At 39.5% G+C, this 22726-nt stretch overlaps 1 protein-coding gene across 1 annotated transcript in view; it reads left to right on the top strand.

Annotated features, from left to right (window-relative positions):
• ZCCHC7 (zinc finger CCHC-type containing 7) overlaps nt 1-22726 on the top strand; it is a 160368-nt gene that overhangs the window by 103484 nt on the left and 34158 nt on the right. The window contains exon 6 of the mRNA XM_069962192.1: nt 12675-12710. Coding sequence (XP_069818293.1) covers nt 12675-12710 — 36 coding nt within the window. The remainder of the gene's footprint in view (nt 1-12674; nt 12711-22726) is intronic.

Raw genomic sequence — 22726 nt, 5'->3', positions numbered from 1 at the left:
ATGCAGCAGCCAAAAGTAATAGAACACCGATCTCATGGATTCATGCAGTATAACTATACTGCATGGATCTCTATGAGAGATCAGAGTACATATACTAGAAGTCCCCCAGGGGGGCTTCTAGTATATGTGTAAAGTAAAAGAAAAATGTATTTTTAATAACACAAAACCCCCTCCCCTAATAAAAGTCTGAATCACCCCCCTTTCCCCATTATATAAATAAAAATAAATTAATTAATTAATAAACAAACATGTTTGCTATCGCCGCGTACGTAATCGCCCAAACTATTAATTAATCACATTCCTGATCTCACACGGTAAACGGCGTCAGCGCAAAAAAATCCCAATGTGCAAAATTGCGCAATTTCTGTCGCATCAAATCCAGAATAATTGTAATAAAAAGCGATCAAAAAGTCATATATGCGCAATCAAGGTACCGATAGAAAGATCACATCATGGCGCAAAAAATGACACCTCACACAGACCCATAGACCAAAGGATAAAAGCGCTATAAGCCTGGGAATGGAGCCATTTTAAGTGACGTATATTTGTTAACAACGGTTTGAATTTTTTACAGGCCATCAGATACAATATAAGTTATACATGTTACATATCGTTTTAATCGTAACAACTTGAGGAACATGCATAACAAGTCAGTTTTACCCCAGGGTGAATGGCGTAAAAACACATTTCCCCCAAATAAAAGAAATGCGTTTTTTTTTTCAATTTCACCACACTTTGAATTTTTTTCTGGTTTCCCGGCACATTTTAGGCAAAAATTACATCTGTCATAGCAAAGTACAATTAGTTGCGCAAAAAATAAGGGCTCACTTGGGTCTCTAGGTGGAAAAATGCAGGCGCTATGGCCTTATATACACGAGGAGGGAAAAACGAAAACGCAAAAATGAAAACTGGCTGTGTCCCCTAAGGGTTAAAGGTATTGTCTAAATTCTCTAATAATCTGCCTGTAGATATGCTGTGCTTGTATACCCTGTATTTAATCACTGGCCTCAATAGTAGATGGCTTAAGACCACTGACCACAAGACCACAGTGACTGGGCAAGTAATAGCTGCAGGGAAGTTAACAAGGGTAGCATGGAGGACTAGAGCTGGAACACTGTACATTGTGGGGAGAAAACAGGTGAGTATAGCGCTCTGAAGAGACTAATTGTGCACTGTGCCCCCCTCACATCACTTCATTCTGCCATTGTACCCCCTTTAGTATTTTAATGTCACTGCCCTCCTACTGAACAGTGTCAGCATCTCCTAATGTGACACAGTGTCCTAATAAACAATTCCATAGCCCCCTTTAATGTACTGTCTCCAGCTGTTGAAAAATTACACCTCAGGGGGTAGTAGGGCTGTAGTTCTGCAACCTGGAGAGCCATGTGAAATTGCCTATATTACTATGCCCCCTTGGTAATGCTTACCTGTCCTGGCTCCAGCTCTACTCTGGTCTCTTCTAGTCTGGTCTGGAGAGCGAATAGCACTGCCCTGCATTACACAGGAAGGGAATTCTTCCTGCCAGTATTTGGCTGTAATTTTTACTGTTTATACAGGAGAACTGCAAAGTGACATCATATAGGAGGAGGGCTGGCATGATAGATTAAAATAAAAGTTATATGAACTGATTTAGAGTAAGAAGCTGTATTATTCTCTGCCTTTACTTTAGTTAGCAAAAAGCTGATGTCAGGTCCACTTTAACCCCTTAGGCCCCTTTCACACTGAGCTCCTGCCGCCCTCCGCTCAAAGAAATGACATGTCAATTTCTCTTAACCTCTTGCCCCAATATGATGTCCAGGGACGTCATGAAAAGTAGTGCCAATCTGCCATTTCCCTGCCTCCCCTCGCTGTCCCTATCTGAGATCTGGCAGTGGGAGGAGGCTGTGTCACACCGTGTTCTCCCCGAGCAGTTAGCCCCATAGATGCTGCGGTTGTTGCAACCGCAGCGTCTATGGGGAGATTTGCTGTCTGCCGCGGATTGGGCGGCGGGAGGAGGTTGCAGCACATTGCCTCCTCCTGCCGCCACTGCTGTCATCCTCCCCCAGGTCCCCCTTCTGTCTCCTATCCGGCTCCCTCTCCGTGCTCAAACCCCCCCCCCCCCCCCCCCCCCCCCGACACCGGCTCCCTCTCCCTCCCCTTGTCAGAACAAGTGATAGTGTTTGGCGATAGGTGCTTGTCCTGTCACTAACTTCCTTAACCGCCACGATCTATAGGCATATGGGATAAAGGGGATAAAGACAGGCAGCTGCGTGACTTCGGTATTGTCTGCTAGGAAAGGGTAATCTGTATCCCATTGTCATCAACTCAGGCCGGGAGTGCTGACAGATTCCCTTAAAAGAAAATGCATTCTTAAAGACCTAATATAGCCTGGTCCGAATGAAGCTAATAAACCTAGAATATGTGAAAACCGAATACAAATGTACAGGTTTACCAATTGATTTTTTGAGAATATTACATGATGTGATGTGTGCGGGACCGCTGCAGTGAGAGCAGTGTCCAGGGAACCCAGCATAATGACAAGCAGCTGTGATCCCGCAGCTGCTTGTCCTTAAAGTGTCACTGTCGTGAAATTTTTGTTTGCAGAAATCAATAGTCCAGGCGATTTTAAGAAACTTTGTAATTGGGTTTATTATCCGAAAAATGCATTTTTATCATGAAAAAGCAGTTTGAAGCTCTCCCCCCTGTCTTCATTGTTCTCCTATGGAGAGAGCTAAAGAAAAGACCAAAACAGGACAACAAAGAGTTAATCTACAAATCCCTCACGGGATATCTCCTGTGACAGTCACCAGTGACCAGTCTGAGCTCAGATTACAGCTGTCACCCAGCTCCGTGCCTGTAATCCTCTGTTATCTGCTTTCTGCTGCAGGCTAACTCCCTCCTTCCTCCTCCCCCCTCCCCTCTCCCTAGAGCAGACAGGGTACGACTCCTGCAACAAGTCACAATTTTCAGATTTTTTTTCAGTGGATGAAAAAGAGGAAGGAGGGGGGGACCTGGGAAAAGGCTTTTTACATGCAGATAATGGCAGATTTGGCTAATAAACCCAATTACAAAGTTTCTTAAAATCGCCTGGACTATTGATTTCTGCAAAAAAAAAAAAAAAAAAATACGACAGTGACTCTTTAACCTCTTAAACGCAGCGATCTATAGCTATCACAGTGTTTAAGGTACTTAGTGACAGGACAAGCTCCTGTCACTGAGTGATCGGGACCCCCACAGCCATGCTGTGGGGGTCATGACTGCTTGTACCGACGGGCAAGGGTAAATCACTTATCTCTGTATCTTGGCCATCTACAGTATGTATAGAGTCTGCTATCAGGCAGGCTCTATGCATAGATCGACGATAACACTGATCTGTGCTATGCTATGGCATAGCATAGATTAGTATATGCAATGTAATGATTGCATGTTTTACAATAAAAAAAAGTGTGTAGTAATTTTTTTTGTAAGTATTAAAAAAAAAACCTTATAAACCCCCCTCCCAATAAAAATTTAAAATACCCCCTTGCCCATTATAAAAATATTAAAAAAATAAACATATTATATATTGTAGCGTGCAGAATTGTCCGATCTATTAAAATATAACATTATTGTTCCTGCGCGGTGAACGGCATTAACGGGGGGAAAAAAAACACCCAAGATTTTTACAAATGATATATCAGGAAAAAAAAAATTATAAAATGAAATCAAAATTTTTCTGTTACACCAATATGATATTAATAAAAAGGTCGTGGCGCAAAAATGACACCCCCAACCAGCCCTGTAGGTGGAAAAATAAAAGCGCTATGGCTCTCTTCTCCTCTCTCTCTCTTCTTTCCTGGCCTGCCCAAGAGGGGCAGCGACTGCACCTACATCCACTTCACCGCTTAGACTCATCTCCAACAGAACCAGAGCAGGTATACTCCCCTCCTCCTCGGTTAGCCAAGGGCATGGGTCAGACTTTTGTACCTAACCATTTAAATTCTTTAATGCCATTGCCATTTTGCCATTGTTTTTGGTGTATAATACAACCTATAATACATAAATCACTGTGATTAATTTCTGATAGTGACTTTGTGATACCCAATATCTCTAATTGGAGCAATATCATAATCCCATGCTTTTATTCCTTTGTGCCTCATCCCCCCTCCCCCCCCCCCAATTTTTTTAGGATTTCTTCCCTCCATGAAATGTCGCATTGATGCATTATCCTTAATATAAATATACTCCTTTTCACATTTTACCATGTGTATAATCTGCATATACTTTAAGAAGGCATAGGTTATATGTTACTCTCAAATGCTCCCATGTATACAACTCACCCTCTTCTGTGAAAAAGTGTGTAACTAGCCAAAGAGACTTCCAAAACTGCATTTAGTGACAAGATGAATCGGTCATCTCCCCCCACCCCCTGTAGGTTCCTGAATAGCCTGCGGACATTTTCGATTGTTGATTGCCCTGGCATAAAGCAACACTGATCCATAAAGATTTATCAATGGGCCTGATTCGCCAAAATGTTAAGTTATAGGTGCTTAGAATTTTCCTGGCCTATCCCCTTCCAAGTACCCACGCTGCCCCTTGTTCTTTGTGCTTTATCATCCAGTTTCTCCTTATACTTCTCCACTGCCTCTTTCCAGGCATTTTTGTCTAGTTCAGATTTAGATTGAATAAAGCAGTCCTCTGTCTCCTCAACTAACCTCTTAATGTGTTCTCTTTTCTTTATATCTCTCTTCAAGAGTGATTCATCTTTGCAAACAATAAGGGCCCTATTACACCAACAGATTATCTGACAGATTTTTAAAAGCCAAAGCCAGAAATGGATTGAAAAAGAGGAGGAATCTCAGTCTTTCTTTTATTACCTGTTCTCTGTTTATAGTCCATTCTTGGCTTTGGCTCAAAAAAATCTGTCAGATAATCTGCTGTTGTGATAGGGCCCTTAACCTTTTGTAAAGGCCTTTGCAGTGGCCCATACTACTATATCTGGAGTGGTACCTATATTTTTTTATTTTAAACTTTCTTTATTGTTTTTTCCCCAGAAAATCCAGATTACACATATATCTTCACATATAAATATGTACATATAAATCATTATAAATATAAAAGTGAAGAAAAACACCTTAAATAGACATCCCTTCCCACCCCCCCACCCCCCTCCCGAGTGGTACCTACACTCACCGGCCACTTTATTAGGTACACCATGCTAGTAACGGGTGGTGTTCTGCAGCTGTAGCCCATCTGCCTCAAAGTTCGAGGTACTGTGCGTTCAGAGATGCTCTTCTGCCTACCTTGGTTGTAACGGTTGGCTATTTGAGTCACTGTTGCCTTTCTATCAGCTCGAACCAGTCTGCTCATTCTCCTCTGACCTCTGGCATCAACAAGGCATTTCCGCCCACAGAACTGCCGCTCACTGGATGTTTTTTCTTTTTCGGACCATTCTCTGTAAACCGTAGAGATGGTTGTGCGTGAAAATCCCAGTAGATCAGCAGTTTCTGAAATACTCAGACCAGCCCTTCTGGCACCAACAACCATGCCACGTTCAAAGGCACTCAAATCACCTTTCTTCCCCATACTGATGCTCGGTTTGTACTGCAGGAGATTGTCTTGACCATGTCTACATGCCTAAATGCACTGAGTTTCCGCCATGTGATTGGCTGATTAGAAATTAAGTGGTAACGTGCAGTTGGACAGGTGTACCTAATAAAGTGGCCGGTGAGTGTATATTAGTATAAACAAAACCTTGATTTCTTTCTAGCAGTATACCCTTATCCTGCCACACTGCCAGCCAGGAAGAATTAAACCTCATAGTTCTCCATTGAAAATATCACCCGCACTTTTGGGTTCAACCTTGGCCCACCTCTATTCAGGAAAGAATCCCATGTGTCACAAGAACCAAATATATTCTTGATAATGTCTGTTTAGACTTGTTGAAACACAAATATCCATTTTTACGTGGATTAAGCTTCTCCCACATGTCCACCCACCCAACACACCTCATCTATAAACTTCTTTAATGGTGTTTTCCCATTACACTTCCTTTCCCCCTGCAATGTTACCCTGTCTGATGTCTCTGAAAGTACACCATTCAGTACTGGTAATGGGTGATCCCATTGTCTGCACCATGCCCCAGGAGTGCTGACAGATTCCCTTAAAGAAAATGCATTGTCCTAAAGGCCCAATATATAACTTGGTCCTAATGGACCTAACTTAGAATATGTGAAAATCTTATACTGGTTTACTAAATTCTAAAATTGCTGTATTGTGCTACATGTTACCTTTACTGTTATTGTACATTGAAATTGTACAGTTTGAAATTGTACAGTTTTGATGGCTCTCATTAACTTCATTTTCTTTGTTTCAGCTTATTTAGTTGTAATTTAGGAAACCTGTTCAATAAAAACAGAAGAAAAGACTTTCCAACCAGCTTAGTAACTTGGTAACGTGCTTAACACCACTTTAGTAGGTGACCAATATGGTTGGCTGCTTATACTCTGCTTTTTTTTCCTTATCTCTTGTTTTTTTTTGAATGTTGATAATACTTAAGTTTGTAAATTAAACTTTTAAAGGGGTAGTGCGACGGTAAAGAATTATTCACAGAATAACACACATTACAAAGTTATACAACTTTGTAATGTATGTTATGTCTGTGAATGGCCCCCTTCCCGTGTCCCACCACCCCCACCTGTGTACTCGGAAGTGTTGGTGCATTATACATTACCTGATCCGTGTCTCGCATGTCCTCCATCTTGTGCCAAACGTCATGTTCGGCCGGCCGAGTTGCTGCCGCCATCCCCCTCTGCCGCGATTGGCTGAGCACAGTTAGGCTCAGCCAATCGCGGCTGAGCATCGGATGACGCTGCAGAGGGCGGCCGGCATTCGGGACAGTCGGAGCTGTTTGCCGTCCGTCCGAAGAAGACGTCACTGACTGAAAATCAGAGACGGGGTCGGCACGTGACAGGTATGTATAGCGCACCACACTTCTGGGTACACGGGTGGGGGTGGTGGGACACGGGGAAGGGGGCCATTCACAGACATAACGTACATTACAAAGTTGTATAACTTTGTAATGTGTGTTATTCTGTGAATAATTCTTTACCGCCGCACTACCCCTTTAAGTTGTTTTCCTCTTCATACAGTGCAGATTCCAGTTATTCTGCACTTGCTTACTGTATGGCACTTACTGTAGAGGCCACTTGAGCAGACACTAGATACCCACTGATCTGCCAGTGCACCACACTCCATTGTGAAGGCTATGGTTGGTAAAAAGGGGTGGTTGATATAAGGTACGTATGAAAATAGTTAAAATTGATTGGATGTAATAAGAGAAAACCACAGTTGTAGTTTAAGAACTGTAAGAAAGCTTGTGTCCCTAGACTATTTTTTTTTTATTTCCACATATACTGTATATGTGTCCTGTGAAAATATGGCATCTTGCCAGAATACTTCATGTCCGTAACTGTAATTTTCCAACCACGTTATTCTTAAACCATGTGAGTAATCGCAAACTAACCATAGCTAAAGAGTGGAAATAACAAGATTCCCCTCCGTCTGTGAAAGTGATAACTAAGGGCAGCTTCTTCAGTGTGTGTGTGTGTGTGTGTGTGTGTGTGTGTATATATATATATATATATATATATATATATATATAATATATTTACAGTATAGTGTCACATAATTGACAGTTTTCCTACTGTCTATCAAAGATACAGTACTTCTCAATGCCACATATGTTTTATTTTAAACTGTATGTTTTTAACAGCATGGTTTTCGGTGTAAATAATTCATATTTTATTTACAAACAAAGCTAAAATAAAATAAATACCAAGGAAATTTCCTTTAAAGTCAGTGTCTAAGACTAGGCTTTAATGAAGTTTGCAAAAATGTACTTTAACACTTCTTTGCCTCACCAGGCAATTCATGTTGATGCTGTGGTCTTGCCAACAAACACATACTACTATGCAGTGCCAGATACCACCATGCTTTGTACATAATATCCCAGAGCAGTGCCAAATCCGCACCACAGTGCATAATAATAACTGCTCCACATGTAGCAAACCAACACTGCAGTGCAGCAATACTTATTTCTCCAAAAACCAAATTCACCGTGCGCAAAAGATATTGGCCCGCTGGAGGTCCAGTGAAGCAGATATTGCCGGTATCAGGTGCTGATTGGCTGGATGAAAGTTACTGCTTCAGCAATGATAGGGGTAGTAGTTTATCATAAAAAAAAAAACAACTTTAAAGGGGTTGTCACTAAAATTGCTCATTGGCCAGTATACGTAAGTGTGTACTCCCTGTGTACCTCATAGAGCTAAAATGAGATGCCCCTCCTCCAGGCTGGGCTAAGATGGCCGACATAGAGGAGTATGTTTCCATGCCCGGCTCTTAGTGTCCACCAATGAGCCTTTATATGCCTACAGAGGACACAGCTGCTGAAAATCCTCACTTCTGGTCCACATGGTCTCCACTCCCCAGTTCCCCCTCCCTTCTGAGACCAAAGTCACATGAACATGGTCTCTTCTGTTGCCAGGCAAGCTGTAACACCTCATCTGTAACCCCGCCCACCACAAACATCACACCAATCAGTGAGCACCTGGCCAAGGGGCAGGGAAACAACAGAACAGTGACAGGGCAGTAAAGGGGGAAGTAAACTGTTTCATCACTCTCATCTATCTCTGTAGATGGATATGTGGCCCAGGGTGAGATTGTCTGTCACTGTCAAAGGGTTAATTAATCCCCTCTGTCTGGCAGTTAGAGAAAGTGGCAGCACACAACATTGCTAGTTGTCCAGCAGTGAGAGAGTTAACAGCAATCAGGAAGGGGGGCTAGTAAGGCCCTGTTCACACAGAGCAAGAGGGGCGGAATGCCGTTAGCTTCTGTGTCATAATGGCAATCTATGGGTGGCGCGCGCCCCGCATGGCTCAGGGTCTCTCTGCGCAGCGCGCCCGCCTCCCATAGAGTGTCATTATGACACAGAGGCTAACTGCATTCTGTGGTGGACAATTCCGCCTCTCTTGCTCTGTGTGAACAGGGCCTAAGGTTCTGTGAGGTAAAATTAAGCTCACCTGTGTGTGTGAATCAGAAACAGTGACAGAGAAAGACAGATATATGTGGGCACAGCAGCCAGAGATCACGGCTTAGGAGCTGGATTTACCACAAGGGGAGAGAATTTAGCCCAGTGGGAATCAGATGGATTACAGGATAGGACTGGTGAAACTCAGGTACCTGTAAGTATCCCCCTGTGAGAAGCAGAAAGGCTGTGTGGGTGCTAGGAAGCATTTCTTTCTAGTCACCACTGATGTTTCTTTGTTGGAGTTTACTGTATATACCTGAATAAATCCTGCTAAACTTCACTACAATGAGGTGTGCTATAGGAAGGATGAAGAGACCTGACTCAATGCACCAATTACCCCAGAATCTCAAAGAACTCACAATACCCCACACTGCCATACCATGAGAGTGGCTGTGGATAACTGATTGATAGATATCTTGTTTACAGTTTAAGGCTATGTTCACACTGCGTATGAGTCCGGCCGCATTTCGTACGCCGCCGTACATGTGCGGCTGAAACTACGGGCGGGGGAAAAATCGACATGCGGCCGGATGCGTACGAACCGCGAACATACGGCCGTAGTACAGTTATGCTTCCTTAGCTTGTTTCGAAGCGATCTGAAACAGGTCATTTACTTGGAAATCTTCGCCCAGCCCTGTAAACCACACAGAACCTTTTGGATCGAAAAATCAAGTTCAATGTTGCTGAAATAAGTACTTTGTACGGGACCGCATGGAAATCCACGGCCGTGAGTTGGAACATTTCTGTCCTCAAACAATGGTCGAGTTAATTTTTCACGGCACCGCATACGATCCGGCCGTAAGCTCATACGTAGTGTGCATTGTGTGGGCGTATATTGTATACTTTCAAGCGAACGCATCAACCTCAAAACTATGTGTGTATATTCGCACTTCGCACTACGGCCGGATTCATACGCAGTGTGAACATAGCCTAATGGTGCGTTCACACCTACGGGATCCGCAGCGGATTTTCATGCTGCGAGTTTGCAGCGAAATCAGCTGCGGATCCTGTACTGTGAAGCTCAATGGGTCCCATACACGCAATGGATCCGCTGCCTGCATGGGACCCGGCCCCTTTAACCCCTGCGCCGCCGCCGGCTGCCCGCAGCTTACAGCCCCGACCCCCTTAAACCCCCACACCGCCCGATCGCCGCCCCGGCCCCCCCGCACGCCCGATCGGAGCCCCGGCTCCGAGCATTCATAACCTGCTGGGGCCGTGGCTGTGTGATGCTCCCGGCTCCCCTGCACAGCAGCACTGATGCTGATTGGCAGCTTGGGGATTCTGGTATTGGTAAAAATATTGACTAAAATTAGGCTCAAATAGCTTAAAAAAAAGAAACACCCTAAATTGTATATGGGCCATTCCATTGTTATGGGTGTTACATTCACACAGATATATATATATATATATATATATATATATATATATATATATATATATATATATATAACACATTTGTTTTTATGGTATATACAGATGTCTTAATGTATATTTATAAGTTTTGTACCTTATGTAAGGTACAACTTTGTAACTTTTGTTGTTTTTTTAAATTAGCTGTTAAAAAAACGTTTAAAGCAACTCTGTACCCCTCTCAGGTGATGCAGTTATTGTCATAAAAAAAATCATTTTAAAATTGCAGCTCCGTGCCCTATGGGCGTATCTGTGCCCTAACTTTGCACACCCCCCCCCCCCCCCTCTGTCCCTCCTCCCCGCCCTCCTCATCATTAGGAATGCCTCAGGCAGATTGCTTTCTATTCCCACCTGTGTTACCACAGCACATGGGCTGGATCATTAAGATACCTGTTCAATGTTCAAACAGAAGTAAATGTTCCAGTGGCATTCCTAATGATGAAGAGGGTGGGGAGGAGGAACGGAGGGGTGGTGCAAAGTTAGGGCACAGATACGCCCGTAGGGCACAGAGCTGCAATTTTAAAATTATTTTTTTATGACAATAACTGCATCACCTGCGGAACAGACCGCAGGACAGATCTTGGATTAAAAGCAGCTATCCAAAGGTACAAGTGGTTTTGGGGGGGGGGGGCAGATTGTAGGTACAGAGTTGCTTTAACTAGGTGTTACGGGTATTACGAAAGGTTCAGTTTGGATGGAATGGCCCATATGGTATTTAGGGCTATCATTTCGGCATGGGTTGGCACTAATTTGTTGAAAATTTATGTCAGTGTTCTGGTGGCACCGTATAGTTGAATTCTTTTACTGCTGGTTGAAGTATAGGTATATCATGAGTAGTGAGCTGAATGGCAGCATTTTTAGTCATTGTATGAAAGTTGAATAAAAATGGCAAGTAGTAAGGCTTTATTGTCTGCTGCCCCATATTCTGTCAGACTAGACCTGCCTATACAATAAGTGATAAGCCTTTATTCATGGGCTGAGTTCAATGTTTCTCTCAAATTAATACATTAATTCTATCTCTGAGGGGTAGTAGAAGTAGATCTTGATAACCTCATAAGGGAGCAATGTTTGTTTGTTTTTTTTGTATAATGTATGATTTACAATAAATGTGCTACAAATTTTGAAGTCAATGAAAAAAAAAAATTATTAGACTGTGCACACATTGTAAAAAGAATATATTTTTCTACAATGTGTGTACAAAATGAGAAATGATTTTGCTTTTATATTGTCTTCTCACTTTTTATCTATGTAATACATGTATCATGTTTAATTTAAACCATAGATTTCTGGAAAGCTAATTTTTATTAAGATTTTTTTTAAAGTTAAGATAATGCATCTGCCTTGCTTTATAAGTTTTATATTGTCATATTACAAAGACACTGTTAGAAAAATATGGCCAGGGTGATAAATACTATTGTTATAGGTTTGAACTTCTTTTGTTTGTTTGTTGTTTTTTTAAGTAATTTTTTCCCTAATTTTTATTATTTTTTGTTGACAAGTTATTGTTGTCAAAAAGCTGTTCTGTTAGTTATTATGTAGAATACTGTTGGCTGTTGCTCCAAGTCATCACATGATCATTCATTAAGCAATTTGTAACACACAATTGTTCTGGCAAAATGAATTAAAAAATGACAATGATAAAGCTTGTGTTTAAAAAGAATTAAATAATAAATCAATCTATCCTATCTATCTATCCATCCATCCATCCATCCATCCATCTTTATATACACACACTGTTCCCGGACATTGGGTCTTTCATCCCTTAACATATTTTCTTAGCAGAATATGTGGAATAGTCATATAAAGGTTGCACAAAGTTGTTGGTTTTTTTTATTCACATAGTGTTGACAACCCCCTTTCCTATACACCCATACACATACAGTATATACTCCCATTTCACTCTTTAAAGACAGTAGACATTTTTTTCTCCCTACCCAAGATACAGATGGCTTCTGAATTAGGTATAAGATTCTGAAAACTTTTAAGGAGGTGGAGGCTATTCTGGCTTACTTTCAGTGACAGGGTGTGTTAAAGCAGTGTAAAATTCAATTAAACAGTGCAGCCAGGTTTTTTGAAGCTGAAATCCAGGCCCTTTCAGCTAAGCTCCTTCTTTGCCTGTGGCCGGGACCAGCAGATGCTTTATTATGCCAAAACCAACAGGCTGTAAAGCACCTTGTTTCATGCTGCTAACTGATCAATATATTTTTTTATATTGCAGGCTTGCCCAGAAATATGGAGGCAGTACCACCTAACTGTAAGTAGATCCACCTTGATTATTTTTTCCTACGACTAAACTATTTACTCTTCCATGAAGTTTCCAGCAATAGAAGGTAGTCATGTGCCCTCAGCTGAAAGATAATCAGAGACCTTGGAGAGAATCTTTCTGGACTGGAGGATGAGGTAGTGTGCTGGGCTCAGGGATATGTGCGCTCTCTGCGCTGGGAGCATGCAAGGTAGTTGAGCTTTGTGAATGCAGCTACTAGCCCAGATTAAAGTCCCCTACAACTGTGTTCGTATTAATGGATCTTGTTAATGGCCTTTGTGTTTGTGAGATCATATTTACATTTATATGCACATGTAGCTGGCTTCGTCATTTCTTTCATGCACCTTTAAACCAGTCAGAGAGGAAAATGTGTGTTATTTTCAGTCTTGACCAATTATAATGTTCAACACTGTTCAAGTTTTTGCAAACTCAGCCCTGCTATCTTCATGTATATTGTATATATTTTTAAAAAACATTCTAGTAAATCCAACTCATTTCCCAGATTTCACTTACAAGTTCAGTAAGCTGAGATTTCAGATCCCTTATACTTATATAATTTTACATGTTTTCATGTTAAAACTCTGGTACAGGACATACTTCACTCATAGACTATGTTCTCACACACCGTAAAGTACAGCCAACGTTTTAGGTCAAAATACAGCCGTATTTTCAATATAGTAGAAGTCATTAAAATCAGTTTCCTATTTAAGTTAGTGGAAAATTGGCCAGTAGTGCACACGTTATGTAGATTTAAGGCCATAATCGAACACAATCATTAATTACCACTTGCTTTTGCAAAATATGGCAGTTTTTTTTCTTGTTCATCTGTTAACTCATTGTTTTATTCACTTAAAATGATGGTGGTGTTTAGCTTTTATTTTACTGTGTGTGAACCTAGCCATGGTCATTATACCTTTTACTGATGATACACATTTTCCTGATGAAATTTTGGATACAGTTACTCCCAGCTTAGCTATAAATAAGGTAATGCTGAACACAAGTTTTTACGTGGAATAGTCCCATAGCATTGTAAAACTTTTGTATTAAGCCTGAAATAGCAATGCATTTAGATTTTTCAAGAGAAAGAGCACCACCTGCTGTCCCGCAGAGGTATCTCAGCATTTTTCAGTCCGGTAAATCTGTGCTATGCTTACAGATAATTATGGCAAAATAGCGGTCATCTGCTTATGAATTCCTTCTGATGAAGACACCCGCTTGACACATATTGATTCAGCATGCTTGTGAACTAGATGAACTGTTCTTAATGTGATGATGGTCAATGAAATATTCTACAGTTCACTTGTTTGCAGAGTCTTCTGAACAATAAACCATCCTAATAGTAAATAGTAAGACACCATAAGAAGGACTTTTATGCACAAAGGTAAACATTGACTAGCTATATCATTAATCGGAAAGAGTGTGTTATTTAATAATTATTCATGTTGTTGCATTGACTTTAAAAATCTAACAACATTGGTGGTTATGCTTATCTGTAGTCGTTTGTATGACTAGTAGGCATTCTACAACATAAAAGTATTTTCAATGAGCACTGCCACCGCCCTTAGTTGATATTCATTTCCTTTTACTTGTATCACACCACTGTATTGCACAAAGAATGTCACCAGTTACATCATTCTCCAATGCGGCTTCTGGAATCACACTTTAGGCCCTACTTCTTAGCATTTCTTTAAACCTATTAGTATGTTTAATTTATAAGTATATTCTGTTGAATATAGAATATTTCTTGGAGATCATGACTGTAATGGAGAGTGACTGCTTGTTTTTTAGCTCTAGGTTGTATCTAGACGCACCATGTACAGAGAGATCGCATCATGTATTGCAGTGCACAGCCGATTAAAAAGAAAATAAATGGATGATAGGGCTATGTTCACATGCTGTATAAACAACGGCCGTTCCACGTGAACAGCCATTGTTTAAATACTACCTATGGCCGGAATTAACGAACATTATTTCCGGCCGTAGGTAGCGGCCGTCCACAGGAAACGGCCATTGTTTGTACAGCATGTGAACATAGCCTAAAAAATGTAAAAAAAAGGCCTTGAAATTGTATGGACTGTATTACAATCTGAAAGGAAAGATATGAAAGATGGTTGTAGCTATCATTTTTCAATAAAAATATTTTGGACATCTTGAGTAGTAATATAATACTAATATTTATTTGTGTATTCCCTAACCATGTGACACTACAATGCTTTAGAAATCCAATTAGCCAGTCTACACATCCAAATACCCTCATGTTTTACTAACTAGTATTCAACCTTAATACATGCAAAGCTTTACCGTCTCTAACCCAGAAGACATATTTATTAATTATATAAAGAAACAAGAGTAGAACTATGTGATTATGAAATAATCTGTTCATAAATAGGGTCGGGATTTTTAGAAAGCTCATCAGTCGGTTTGCAATGATGAACGCGTCTTACATTCGACTTAATCGGCATCCAGGTTCAGTAATCCCTTCGGTCAGAAAAGAAGGGAGGTTTATTTACTTGGTAATCTGTTAATATTTATTGAGACATTGTCCGCAGCAAAGTCAACAGGAGTTGTATAAAGAATCGCCATCATCCTTTGTCAGTGAAATCACTTAGTTCCAAGCTCTTGTTGACATTACAGCCACCTCCCTCCCTTGTATTTTTGCTCCATATATGTGGTGACCTCTTATTCCATACACTTTACACGCTGCTCAATTGAATGTGACAGGTGTAGCAGCATTTGCCACTTTTTATATTTCTGATGGACAGTCAACGAATAGGCCTTTGCTTGGATTGGGCAGTAACACAGAATGTTTCTTAGTGGCTATTGTTTCCTATGTAAGTCAGCTCTGGTCCAGACTCACCAGCAGAGAGCACACTGCTGCTGGCTGGAGGTGTTTCATGAACAATGGATGGATTAGGCCTAGATCCCTTTTTACTGTAGCTAAACATGTGGTCACTGCCGTATTTGGCTAATGAGTCATTACTTTTGGTTCATCTATACAAGTAATGGGTAAATAGAGAGAAAATAGAGTCCTCCTCCAGGTATATTTGCCTATGTAAGGTACAATTTGGCCATAAACCTGCCTCTGGAAAGCACTGGCAAAAAACAACATTTCTTTATGGGGCTAGTATTGTGTATTGCTGAATAAAGCAGAAATTCTAGAAAGCCATCTCTGAAGTCTATAGAACATCCAGGGATCAGCAGTAGCACCGTATAATGAACAGTTCAGCAGGCCAAAGGTCCATGTTTTCTTTTCTGAGGATTAAGGATGCTATAAAATCATTGGCACAGCAACTTTACTGTTTGATCTGACTTCAGTATAATTTGTGTATGTGTTCTCCGATGGCATTAACATGAGCCAGAGAAGGGAAAGAAAACTGCATGAAATGCACTCACAGTCTGCTTGGGGTTGTAACTCTATATTGTGCTTATTCTTTTATAGAATTCCTATTATTTTTGTAATAAGGTTCCCCCCCCCCCCTAAAGCGGCTACACCACTGTTCAGTCAGCTTATTGATGTTTTCTAACACAATTACTGATCCTTTCTTAGCTTTTGGTAGTAAACTTTGGGATGTTTATTGTAACGTGCTGTATTTATGTGCTCAAAGTATGTGTTACTAGATTGTGTATAGTGAAGGACGTTCAAAATAATATGGTGAGATATATAGTTATCCCTTTCTAAACACGTACAGAATATACAACTGCAATGGGTGCATTATATGTAGAACTTTTCTTACAGAGACACACACATAAAGAAACACCTTTTACTAGTATTTTGAAAAAAATGTTTATATTGCATGTATGTTTTATAGTAGCAGTAGGAGGAGAAGGATGGAAATGAAAAGGCATAATATTAAGACATCTATTCTGATTTTTTTTCCTACCGACTCTTGTTGATAATTCCTGTATTTGAAGACAATATACACCTAAATGCTTTGAGAATGTATATTGGACCTTCTAAGGTGTAAAGAAACACAAATGTTTATATTGGTGAAATTGACCGCTCCTTGTGGTGGGAAGTTATAAAGTAATGAGTACCTCAGCTACATTGTTTTATTATTAATTTTTTATTCTTTTAATTTTTTTGTTTTACTTCATTTTCTATATGTTTGCTTTTTTATATTATTGAAAGAATCTCAAGCCATAAAACTGATGTACATCATACTATGCTTGTAGAGCACCTCCTTACAGTTGAGAGAAGTTAGTAGTGTTTGCTTTAGTTCAATGACCATAGGCATGAGATATTCTATGTCGCTGCCTCTGTATCTCCTGCTTGATAAGTTATTTTAATAAATGTAGTTTATTCTTCAGTTAAATGCTTATGGCAGGCTATTCGGCACAGAAACCCTTAACTTTCCCATTGTAAAAGTGAATTGATCCCAATTCCTGAGTACTTGAAAGTGCTTTTTGTTCTTGGTCATACCTGTTTACCACTGAGCCACTTATTAGATGTCTAAGAATTCTACTGAAGATGGTAATTTGGTTTGGTATGGGGTTTTATCACGGTCCTTCACTAGGTGAAGCAGTTTAGATTTATTTAGATGTAGCATTCTGAAAGGTAGTTTTATTCTCAAAATTTTAATTTAATTTAATCTATGATTTATTTTAATTGTAACATGATTGAATGAAGCCCTACCTGCTTGCTCAGGTTTTGGGATTCTTGATGACAACTACTGTTTTCAATAATTTTTTTTCTTCACACTATAGGCATAGAGTTATACTCAATTTTCTAAATCCAACCACAAACATAATCTATTGTGTAGACATGAAAAATAGTTTCTAGTATCTGAGTCACTGATTATCAGGTAGTATGTTGATATCCTAGCCGGGTTAACATTGATCTAAGGGCGAGGGATAAAATCAAAGGTTAAAAGTCCTAGCTTAGATGGGTAGAGCCAACACCCTGCACATTTTTTCTAAAACCTAAACACCATGTCCATGTTTAAATAATAATTTTGTTGACATAAATGTTTAATTTTGTTTTGTAAATGTTTCTTCCTTTTTAATGATCTTCTTTACATAACCTCTGTCAACTGAAATCTTGATATAGTATCTATTAATTAAGTTGTCCTTTTTGTCAATCTGTTATATTCTTGAAATTTTCAAGTTGCACTGTCGTCCAAAACAGAACCACTAATACTTATGTTGTCCTGAGATGTAATCGAAATAGTCATAACTGAAACCATTAGTGTAGTCATCATTGCATGTAATTAACAAGTTGTATTGCTGGGCCACAGTTCTGAGATTATTCGTATGTTAAAATATTCTAAAGTATAGTTTACCAGAACTGATATACTTTACATTGTCCTTCTTGTATGCTTCTTCTCCCTTCAACTTTTATTTTCATAACTGTTACAACATTTTCTTTAAACTAATGTCATTTGTATTAGGCTGGGTTCACACTGCATTTTTGCAATACGTTCAACGTATCCATTTTTAATTGGTTACTTTTAACGGTCAGAAAAACGTAGTCAACACTACTTTTTTGTCCGTTAAAAAAAACACATCTGTTTCGATCCGTTTTTTTTTTTTTTTATAATGAAAGTCAATGGAAAAACTGATCCAAACGGATGAAACACAGTTGCATCCGTTTTTTCCATAAAACGTTTATGTTAAACGGATTGCAAAAACGCAGTGTGAACCCAGCCTTACGTGGATATTTCTTCTCTGTGATGAATCATGTATCTTATTTCTCAAACTTAGTTCTTTCACAATAGGTTATGTATGTATTATGTACGTTTCCTGTTTCAGAAAAAAAGAAAATCAGTGCATGAAAAAAAGAATGTTAATTTAAGAAATTAAAAGGAAATATTACTTTTAGCTGTCAAAATCCAATGTTTAGAAGTATAAAACTTCACAGGTCCACAAAATTAGACTCTAGGTGTCTCATTATATTCAGTGTGTTTTATATAAATGTGACATATTTTGAATAGCTGCTCTGTTTTTTGTGTGTGATTGATGTATGTTCCCTATCACACACATGTTTAGTGGGGGGAACTTATCAATGTTTTCTATCACTGCAAAATTTTGGACAAATAGGCAATTGATCGAAAATTTGCAACAATTTTACAACAAAGTCTACTCAAGAACCATTGATAAATTTTCCCCAATTGCACAGATTTCTGTAACATTTTTGAAGAAAAGACTCTTGGACTATTGTAATAATTGCTTACCTCAGTGAGTGAAAAACATTAGCCAACACAAACATGGCCACTGTTGTATATTACATGTACATATTTCAATGAGCACTTTCAGTTATGATATTTATATACATTTTTTTTAATAATAAGCAGCTGGTAACAATCATAATGTAATCTGAAGAAATTATGATAAAAATCAGCATTTTTTTTTTAACTGCAGATTTACATGCAATGAAAGCCAAGATAAAAAAAATATATATTACTAGTCCTTTCTGTGATATAAGATTGTTTTCTTATTTCCTTTCCTTTGATTTTGGTAGATTTTGGTATCTGTAGTGCGCATTGATCTAATTAAAAAAAATTTCACTTTGTTTTTCATGCCATTATTCATTATCTTATGTTCCCCAGCTAGTTTTGTTTAATTTTCTACCTTCTTTTGTGTCTCGCTTGTAGCATTTGTACCTGCTTACCTTATTCCCTGTCTCCCCTTCACTATCCTTCATACTTTGTCTTGACTACATACGTGTCTGTTTCTTTTAGATTTATTACCTTGTTCCTGTCCTCCTGCCTACCTTACTCCTTGAGTACTCTCATCCTTTCTAATTTTTTATCCTCCTTTTTTTCCTGAATGTCTTTTGCATCAGTCTGCGTTTTCCTATGTTTTAGCCTCTTTCTTTCTAGGCTTTTCTTTCCTGTCTTCACTTTTATCTTTCTCTTGTAGCTTTCCTCTGCTTCTTCTTTCATTCCGCTCTTTATATGTTTTTGTTTTTTTTTAAATACCTTTTATTTCTGTCGGTCTACCTTGTCTACCTCCATTTTTGCCTGAATTAAATGCCTGCCTTCTTGCTTTTGCAATGTAGCTCACCTTTTCAAGGCTGTATGTACAATTAATTTGTTATTGCTTGTTAGCATAAGCACATCAAGTGTTTTCAAATATTGAGTCTAATTTATTAAAACTAACAATTCAGCTCAAGGCCAGTTTTAATATTATGAAACTATAATGATGAAGGCTCAGGAGCTGTGCCCTTGCCATCACTTGTGTGCCAGCTCTGTCATACAGCTGACACCCGCCTGCAAAAAACAGAATCAGAAATAACTCAGATCCTGGTTTTATAACCTCTTAGATGCCACTGTCAATAGGGATTGTAGCATCTAAGGAATTTGACAGAATTAGGTGGCTACCTCAGAGTATCTCCTCCCCTGCAACAAACAGGTGAAAATTATTTTAAAAAAAAAATAATTAAAAATTGAAAAAAACCCCCCCAAAAAATAAATAAATATTATGTTAAAAACATTTAACCTCTTAAGGACCCATGACGTACCTGTACGCCAGTTGGTCCGGTGGCGCTATGAAGTGAGCTCAGGAACTCACTGCCTACCTTACTTCTGTAGTACCTTCGTTCCCTTCCTCTCTTCAAATTTTTTATCCTCCTTTTTTCCTGAATGGCTTCTGCTTCAGTCTGCGTTTCCCTTTGTTTTAGCATCTTTATTTCTATGTTTTTCCTTTCTGTCATTCCTTTTATCTTTCTCTTCTAGCTTTCCTCTGTTACAGATACTTCTTTCTTCTTCTATTTCTGTCTGTCTTCCTTGTCTACCTACATTTTTGCCTGAATGAAATGCCTGACGCCTTTCTTCTTGCTTTTGCAGTGTAGCTCACCTCACCTGACTGCGGGGTTTCTTATTGTTTTAAGGGTGCCCTCACACCTAGGTTTTTGTGGCGTTTTTTTATACCAAAAAACGCCAATGTGGTGTATGCGTGTTTTTCTGGCGTTAATTCTAGCATTTTTTACTTTATATGTGAATATTCTTCTTTGTGATTTAGGTGTTTTTGTGTGCTGAACTTTTTTTTCCTTTGCCATCACATGACCTAGCTGCTGGACCACTGAAGGTGACAAAAACACCAGGAAAAAAAACGCAATACACACAGCAATGGTATTTTTGAGACAACCAGAACAATGCCATTAAAGTCTATGGTTAAAAAAAATACCACAGTTTGCTGGAAAAATGCCTACCCCTCAGCATGCTGCAATTTGGAAAAACTGCCACAGAGCCTGAAAAACGCCACCTCCAAAAAAACATGCGTGCAAGGCAGATCATAAACTTCCATCGACTTCCAGCTAACATCTGGCGCTGCCGTTTTTGCAAAAAAAACTGCCATGTCGGTTTTATTGGCATTTTAGACAAAAAAAAAGAACCTAACTGATTGATGGAGGTATCTTACCATTCTCCCAGCGGTCAGATCAATGCATAGTCTTTCACAGGCAGGCTCTGTGCAATGATCGCAGATAACACTAATAAATACTGTGTAATGGCATAGCAATGATCAGTGTTAGTAATGTAATGTAATGTAAAAATGTCCCATAGTGCCATAGTCCAATAGTGGGACTTAAAAAGTGTATCATTAAAAGTTTTAAAAAGTTTTACAAATATTTTGGGAGTTTCATCCCATAATACATTTTATGGTAGATTGAAAGGCGCCAATACAAAGTACACCTGTTCTTGAAAAGAGGTGTAGCTCTTAGAAGGTGAGGAGGGAAAAAAAAAAAGCAAACCTGAAAATTGCCTTTTTGGGCTATGTCCTTTTGGGGTTAAAGGGTGGATATCATTTAAACAAACTTTTTACATATCATAGCCACATGTCAGAAGTTTATATCAATGGGGGTCTGGGTACAAAGACCCCTGCTGATCACTGCAATGAAGGAGCAGACGTGCTCTAAGGCTGGGTTCAGACTACGTATATTTCAGTCAGTATTGTGGTCCTCATATTGCAACCAAAACCAGGAGTGGATTAAAAACACAGAAAGGCTCTGTTCACACAATGTTGAAATTGAGTGGATGGCCGCCAAATAACAGTAAATAACCGCCATTATTTCAATATAACAGCCGTTGTTTTAAAATAACAGCAAATATTTGCCATTAAATGGCGGCCATCCACTCAATTTCAACATTGTGTGAACAGATCCTTTCTGTGTTTTTAATCCACTCCTGGTTTTGGTTGCAATATGAGGACCACAATACTGACTGAAATATACGTAGTGTGAACCCAGCCTTACCTTGATCTCCATTACAACTGCTTTAAGTAGCATTTGACAGAATTATATTGGAAGTAGGGATGGTCCGAACCCTCCGAGGTTCGGGTTCATATGAACCCGAACGCTCGGCATCAGATTCCCGCTGTCTGCCCGCGCCGTGGAGCGGGTGGATACAGGGGGAGGACCGCCTGGAAAACTGGGATACAGCCTATGGCTATGGCTGTATCCCAGTTTTTCAAGGCAGTCCTCCCGCTGGATCCGCCCGCTGCACGGAGCGGGCAGACAGCGGGAATCATTACCGAGAGTTCTGGTTCGGACCATCCCAAATTGGAAGCATAAGGAAGTTTAGGCAATTCTTTTTACTGAATGTTCCATAGGTTCCTATTATAATCATAGACCGCTCATATAAGCAGTTTTAGTGGAGATAAATGGGTAGAATGTGCGCTGCTGAGCATATCTGCCCCTTCGTTCTAGTGATTGGTGGGGGACTCAGCACCCAAACCCCCACCATTACAAACTTCTGAAATGTGGCTATGACTTTTCAGAAGTTTCTTTAAATGATAGGTACACTTTAAAAAGCCCACTGGTGGTATCACCACTGTTCTGAAGTTACAACATTTCTTAGCACACACTTTTAATGCTAAAAAATTGCTGTTTTTGTTTTTATTGTAGAGGATGAAAAGCTATTGTTTAACCCTTTGAGGACCAGGCCCAAAATGACCCAGTGGACCGCGCAAATTTTGATCTTAGTGTTTTTGTTTTTCCCTCCTCCCCTTCTAAGAGCTCCAGCACTCTTAGTTTTCTATCTACAAGCCATGTAAGTGCTTGTTTGTTACAG

Source organism: Dendropsophus ebraccatus, chromosome 3, assembly GCF_027789765.1.
Source record: "Dendropsophus ebraccatus isolate aDenEbr1 chromosome 3, aDenEbr1.pat, whole genome shotgun sequence".
In the NCBI taxonomy this organism is placed as follows: Eukaryota; Metazoa; Chordata; class Amphibia; order Anura; family Hylidae; genus Dendropsophus; species Dendropsophus ebraccatus.
This window is presented reverse-complemented; position numbering and strand designations above follow the sequence as displayed.